This window comes from Bubalus bubalis, chromosome 10 (assembly GCF_019923935.1).
Source record: "Bubalus bubalis isolate 160015118507 breed Murrah chromosome 10, NDDB_SH_1, whole genome shotgun sequence".
In the NCBI taxonomy this organism is placed as follows: Eukaryota; Metazoa; Chordata; class Mammalia; order Artiodactyla; family Bovidae; genus Bubalus; species Bubalus bubalis.
The window spans coordinates 10750941-10757836 of NC_059166.1; the positions used below are offsets into that span (position 1 = coordinate 10750941).

General features: G+C 43.3%; 1 protein-coding gene and 1 long non-coding RNA gene across 5 annotated transcripts; one reads left to right on the forward strand and one right to left on the reverse strand.

Annotated features, from left to right (window-relative positions):
• Positions 1-281: 281 nt before the first annotated feature.
• Positions 282-5217, reverse strand: LOC123327640. 4 transcript variants are annotated; one of them, XR_006542269.1, is made up of 4 exons: positions 3756-3968; positions 2669-2779; positions 1517-1726; positions 282-1432 (listed from the first exon to the last, which is right to left on the reverse strand). XR_006542269.1 is itself a non-coding variant. In XM_044924053.2 (3 exons), the coding sequence occupies exons 1-3, from the start codon at positions 3122-3124 to the stop codon at positions 1277-1279; spliced, it is 651 nt and encodes a 216-aa protein (XP_044779988.1). In that variant the 5' UTR covers positions 3125-3415; the 3' UTR covers positions 282-1276. The 4 variants fall into 4 exon arrangements, 1 of the variants encoding a protein (XP_044779988.1); XM_044924053.2 differs by lacking the exon at positions 3756-3968 and adding an exon at positions 3035-3415 and having other exon boundaries at positions 282-1726; XR_006542270.1 differs by lacking the exon at positions 3756-3968 and adding an exon at positions 3986-5217 and having other exon boundaries at positions 282-1726.
• Positions 3311-5217, forward strand: LOC112587336. Its single transcript, XR_003111827.3, has 2 exons — positions 3311-3451; positions 3634-5217. It is a non-coding gene; the product is annotated as an uncharacterized LOC112587336 (long non-coding RNA).
• Positions 5218-6896: the final 1679 nt, after the last annotated feature.

Consider the following 6896-nt stretch of genomic DNA (forward strand, 5'->3'; position numbering starts at 1 on the left):
CTTCTGTAGCCCTTGTAAAGGTTAAAAATATCAATACTAAAACCTGTTTCCCCACTGCCCACTCCCCCCAACACTGTTTTTTATCTGTTTTATTTATTTGGCTTCTACTTAATTTTTTTAGAAAAGAGTCCTTGGATAAACGCAGTCTGAAAAACGACTGCACTATATAATGTAAAAGATTTTGCTTAAATGCTGTACTTTTAAACAATGTTTCATTATTATATATACTGCTTAAAATGTAAATCATCCTGCAAGTTGCTCCAGCAAAGACCAAAGGTTAGAAAATAATTTTCCATTTATAGTCTTTGAAAAGACTATAAATGACATGCTATATTTGAGAGTCCCTGTGCAAATCATCAAATACTTTAATAACTATACAAATATTAATATTTGATACAAGGATCTCCCAAGTTACAGCATATTCATAAATCTGGATTGATAGGGGCCTAAATGGGAAAATCCTGTTTAGATAGCTCTAAGAGATGGGAGAGTGTTTAATGAAACAAGCTTGATAGTCTTATCATCAAAAAAACTGATTGATATTTGGTGCAACTTAATTTTTACCAAAAGAGAATTTTGAGGAAAGGAACAATCAGTGATTTAGATTAATCCCCATTCTTCCCCTTCAGTCTAATTCATCTACCTCTTACTCTGTGAATGGCCCTTTGGTTTGCTGGTTATAACAAATGCTTTTTTTTTTTTTCACCATGGTTTAAATGATTAGGAGTCGGTTTTTAATTTTATTTAAGGACATGTGTCAATGTTGATTTGTAAAGGTATAAGTGAAAGACTACCCCATTTTGAATATTATTCACTTTCTAAATTAACTCAAACAACCTAATGGAATAGTAAAAACAAAATGTAATCTTTGGGTCATTTTCTGTATGACTTTGAATCTATTTGCCGCTTAGATAGGTTCCATGTTACTGAGAGCCTTGTGAAATAAAGGATAAGTTATTCCAGCCAAAGGGTTTTCTCATTTCAGTTCCCTAAAAATCTGTATTTTCCCCTTAATAATGGATAGATTTAGATTCCTCTGTAAAATGCTTTGGGGACCACTGAGATAAAGGGCCATAAAAAATGACCACTATATTGGAATAAAGTAGAAAGGGATCCTTTTTCTCTATGCAGAACAGCCTCTAGTAAATAACTGGAGGTACATAAACAGCTGGCACCACCATGAAGATCACTGGAGAATGTCCTGGAGGGTCGTGAGGAATGAAGTCATTTCTCAACTTTTTTCAAACCCCATGGAGAAGACAGCATGATATTCTTGTCAATTTGGGTTTGCAGCTCTTTTGGCTCTGACTTCCAGTAGGTTTAGATCACAGTACAAAGCGGAGTGAAAAAGATTTCCTTTATCTTTGATAAGTACTTTCCTTTCTCTTTTGTTTTCTTCATGTGAGAAAGCCTCTTTTTTCTGAGTTCCACTCTGTTCAAAAGGAAGGCATTGGTAAGCAGGGCCAGCCCGTTCCATGGGGGGGCTGATCCTTCCATAGTTCCCACTCCCACCTACTTCTCTCAGTTGTTTTGTTGGGAACCGGATTTGAGTGGGTGGATCTTCCAGAACAGGATTTTGGTCTGATTGAGCAGGGCATTGCAGAGGTTTGGAATGAAGCCACCTTGTGCCATCTTCCTTCTGCTGCTCTGAGTTCCTGTCCCTTAACACACTCACACACACACGTGTCCCAGGGTCTCTGAGCGCTCCCCGGGGAAGCAGTACAACCTGGAAAATTAGAGCAAACGGCATCTCTGCAGCTTGGTTTCAAAAAGCACGTTAGTTGCTATAGCAGGAGAAGGTTTGCAGATACACATGCTCAGAGGGGGCAAAAAAGAGGAATGACTGCCTATCCCTGACACTATAATTTTTAAGAGTCTTAGAAAGAAACAACTATTTGGCTGGCAGTGTAAAAACATTAGAGAGTGAGGAGAAAAAAAAGATTCCATATAAAGATAAGGGAAACAGAGAACAGTGAGAATTAATTGCTTTCTTTAGGATCAACTTAGCTTCGTGCACAAAGTTCATTTTGACTGTTCTACATCCCTTTAATCCTAACAACTCAAGTTGGTGGCAGAGCTCTGAAGCATTACTTTCTGAATATAAGCAAAGGGGCTTCTAAAGGTGATGAGGCTGAAGGTAAGCAGGCGGAGGGCACAGAGATGTCCTGAGCCTGCAGCCTTGGATTCAGTGATCCCCTCACTGGTGTGTCCGCCAGGACTACACCACAGAGCCTTGGCGGCCTGCCCGCAGGACTGCTCCAGAAAGACTCCTGCATCGGCCACAGAGAGACAGAGAAAGAGACAGACAGAGAGAGAAAGTTCCACAAACAACTCCCAGATCTCTCCGCCCAGGTTTCGTTACACCTGGTTTCTCAAGAGCAGATTGCTCAGCCAACCTTAATAATCCCAGAGGAACGGCCGGGCAAGAGGCTGGATTCCGATCTACCTTTGGCCTAATTTATTGAGGGCTTTAAAAGGGGAAAATAAACTTTGAACTCGACTCATCTGAAGCTTTATGATTCAGGTGCGCTACTTGCCTTCAGGGGCACCGAAGATCACTGAAGTTAAAGCGAAAAAAAAAAAAAACAAACAAAAAAACAAAACCCACACCTCTCTGAGCTGCAGAACAGAAAAGCATGTCCAGACCCGACCCGGCTGGTTCTCGTACCAGATTAACTTGGCAGCAGGAGCAGAAGTCCCCGGCTCTGCCCTCATCCTTTCCTGATGGGATAAGATTTCCCCCGCGTGCCGCCCTTTCATCTTCCGCTCTCCGGCCATCCTGCGTGTAGGAAAAAAAAGTGGCTGCGTGGAGGAAGGGAGCAGAAAGGAAAAGGACGAGGAAAGGCGGCGGCGGAGGACAGGAAGACTGCTCAGAGAGAAATGGTTGGAGGGAAAAAGGCTAGGTCAAGGTGAAGTCACGTCTAGGTTCCTTAGTATTGAAACTCGGGAGTTTTAAAAAGCTAGGCCGGCAAGCCTGAGCTAGTCTGTACGACTTGACACACGCGGCAGGACCTACGAAACCCTTTCCCCTCACCTTTCTAGGCAGAAGTGAGTTACAGTCCCATAACCTTGCATGAGGACAAGGTGAGCTGATTTTCGTGCAGGTGCCTAGCATGGTGCCCATGTCCTGATAGGGGATGAACTTGACTCTGAACCTAAGAGCCCATCCTTACTCCACGGAAAGCAGCTGAGTGGTGGTTCACGTGGGACGTAGCTCTTTTAGTTACAGAAAAGCCAGGCCCCCAAAGGAAAGGGGCGATTTGGGGCCAACCGAAGGCAAGGTGGACTTCCCTCCCTCGGCCTGGGCCAGGGTTTCTAGACGCCGAATTCTGACCTCCTCTTCAGGGAGGGCCTGGAACACCGATCAATTCGGCTACTGAGCACCTTCAGAGAAAGAGGGGCACCTACTGGAGACGCCACGCAGTGGATGCGTGTGTGGGTGCGCTTGCAGGTGAGAGTGTGTGTGTGTGTGTGTGTGTGTGTGTGTGTGTGCGCGCGCGCGTGCGTGTGCTGGGCGTGGGGCAGGGTTGGGGTCTATCCTCAGAGGCCCTCATCAGTAAGGCAGACAGAAGAGTCGGGGCGCTGGGAGGGAGGCCCTGGGATGTGCCAGCCAGATGCCTGGTGTTTTCACAGCCTCCTGCAAGCCCCGCCTGGGCCCTCCTCTGCCAGATCCCGGGTAGGCTGGCTCGAGAACCGGTTTCCCTCCTCCCCAGCGAGTGGGGGCCGGGTGGGGAGGCCCGGAAGCCCCGCCTCACCCCGCGAAGGCCGCTCCTTCCCAGAGGAAGCGTCTAGAACAGAACGCAGGCACCGGCTTGTGAACGCTGGACCGCGGAGCGGGTGGTGTGTAAACAGAATTGCTGTCAATCACGTCGCGTCGGAGAGTTACAGGCACCGCGCGGTGGATTCTTTGGTGAAAGGAAAGCCTCTTTGCTGGGAGAATACTCCCCCGCCATTTATATCATTGTTGATTTCAGGTGGTCGTCACCTTTTCCAGCTTAGCTCTGAGTTTCTCTCTTCGGTCCTCTTTTTGGATGATCTTTTCTGCCCTTGTAACCCTCCACTTCCCACCTACTGGAATGGCTGAGAAGCATGTCATCAGGAGGCAGAATTTACCAGCTTTAAAAACATGGGCTTTTAGCCCAAAGCCTGTGGTGGATGGGGCACAGAAACCATGAGAACGTCCCCCAAGCTCTCCACTCTGCCTTCAAGGCGGAATGCGTGTCCCTTCACCTCACCTGCCTTTGATTCTCTTCGAGCTGGGCTCCTCACCCCCGGGTGTAGCCACTTGGGACAGGGCGCCCCTTACTTCTCCTGGAGGAGGCAGCTATATTTCACAAGGGATAGAATGATTTATGTGCACAATTTAAATAGTTTTGGGGGGCTCTAAGGAATGCAAAATGCAGCATAACTTGAAGGTACAGTATACTTTAGGGAAAACGTGGAATGCATCGAATGTTTTCTTTTCCTTCTTTGAAAGCTAGTTTAAATCTATTTCACTGACGAAACTGTTTAACCATGTGCAAATGTGTAATTCTGCCTCCTGACACATTGGCCAGGGTTGGGATCACCGGCCATGCCAAGGCTGGAAGCGCAGCTTCAACACCATGGGGTGCTCCCAGCACAGATTCCCTCTACATTTAGAATATATGGAAAAATAGAAGAACTACTACTTTTTCCAGATTCAATGCCTTTCTTTAAACTCCCTCTTTGAAATATGCATTTTTTTAGAGAGGGTGTCATATGTATTAACTTTGTTCCCCTGTGAAGATAGTTCGAGTTTTGAACAAAATTGGGTAGTAATTGTAATCAAATATACTTATTTAAAGTCATTTCTATTTTTGCAGAAAATAATTATTCTTGTTTGGAATTGTTGTTTATGCCAAAAATGAAGATGTAAAAATATTTTAAGTAGTCCAGAAGTCCATGATTGCACCTTCTAGAAATGAAAATGAATTTCATTTCTAGAGATACATTTGAATTTTTATTTCATTATATAACTTTTATTGTGAAACATTTCAGGCATACCAAAAGCCCCACAGAGAATTATTAATATATAACAAACATCTACTACTCAGCCCAAGAGATGAAGCTTTTCAAGTGTCATTGACGCCCCCACCACACCATGTGTCCCCTTCCTAATCTTATTGCCTTTCCTCACATCCCTCTTATGAATTGATGTTTATCATGGTCACACATTAAAAATATTTTTGTTATGTATGTATTGATTGTTTTTATTTTTAGTTGCTGAGTTGTGTCTGACTCTTCACCATACCATGGACTGTAACCCTCCAGGCTCCTCTGTCCGTGGAATTTCCCCGGCAAGAATACTGGAGTGGGTTGCCGTTTCCTTCTCCAGGAGATCTTCCCCACCCAGAGATTGAACCTACATCTCTTGCATTGGCGGGCAGGTTCTTTATCGCTGAGCCACCTGGGAAGCCCTGTTGTGATAACCTTGATTACAGTAGCTCTGCTTCCCTCCTCTTAACTGCTGCCTAGATATCCACTGTCTGGACGGATGTGCTTCTGTTGAGAGATGGTGGTGGTTCCTACTTTCCCCCATTGTAAATAATGCTGCTGTGGACCTTCTTGTAGATGTTTCTTATAGACACATGTGAAGAATTTCACCCAGGACAGGACATGTGTCAGGATTCTAGGTGCACAATCCATGACTTAATTAGACCCTGTCTACTTACTCTTGAGAGTTGCCAGTTTTACATTTTCACTGTAGAAATAAAAGAAAATCCAAATTACCGATGAGAATAAAAAGGAAAAGTCATTCCCATCTCTCCATCCAAAGAAACTCACTTTTAAAAATTTGTTTTTGTGTGTAATCTTCCCTCATAACTCAGTTGGTAAAGAATCTGCCTGCAATGCAGGAGACCTGGGTTCAATTCCTGGGTTGGGAAGATCCCCTGGAGAAGGAAATGGCAATCCACTCCAGTATTCTTGCCTGGAGAATCCCATGGTCAGAGAAGCCTGGCAGGCTACAGTCCATGGGGTCACAAGAGTTGGACACGACTTAGTGACAACACCACCACCACCATAATCTTCCAAGTTTTTTCTTCTATGAGATGTATGTATTTTTATGTATCGTATGTGAATATATATAAGTACATTATATGGTATAGGTATATACATGTTATTATATGGGTATACATGTACACATACAAATATATATGTGTATGCAGTTGACCCTTGTAAAACACAAGTTTGAACACACATGCTTGTGTCCACTTACATGCGATATTTTTTTTCAATAAATACTATAGTGCTACTTGATCAGTGGTTGGTTGAATCCATGAATGTGGAACTGAGAATACAGAGGGCCGACTATAAAATTATATGGATTTTCAACTGCAGGAGGGCTGGGGTGCGGTCATGTCCCCTAACCCCTGAGTTGTTTAAGGGTCAATTGTATATTTGTATTTAATGTTTGGGGATAAAATAAAATATATTCTATATTTTAAAATTCAACATTATATAGTGGGCATTCTACCATATCACTAAATATTCATTAAAGATGCAACTTTAATGGTTACAAATTAGTTCACTGTAGGAATAATTCTTTGGTTTATATAACGACTCATCTGTTAAACATTTAGATAGTAATTTCTCACTCTTATGGAAAATGCTGTGATGAAGTACAAAGTGTTTATGAACCCAAACATTTTTTTTACTTGTCTTCTTCATGGTAGTTTTAGTGGCTTAATCAGTCCTTCTGTTTCTCAAGCAGCTAAAATCTTTAAGGATAAAATAACAGCTTTTAACTTATTTCAATTTTTTGATACTCTTTCCTTGTGGCTCAGCTGGTAAAGAATCTGCCTGTAATGCGGGACACCTGGGTTCAATCCCTGGGCTGGAAAGATCCCCTGGAGAAGGGAAAAGCTATCCACTCC

Excerpts from the sequence above, each read along its gene's own strand:
- LOC123327640 (XM_044924053.2), bottom strand. The coding sequence starts at position 3,124 with ATGGGCACCATGCTAGGCACCTGCACGAAAATCAGCTCACCTTGTCCT. Across the intron at positions 2,780-3,034 it reads ACTCACTTCTGCCTAGAAAG|GATGGCCGGAGAGCGGAAGA; the intron begins GTGAGGGGAAAG and ends TCCTACACGCAG. Across the intron at positions 1,727-2,668 it reads CCTGCTGCCAAGTTAATCTG|GTTGTACTGCTTCCCCGGGG; the intron begins GTACGAGAACCA and ends CTAATTTTCCAG.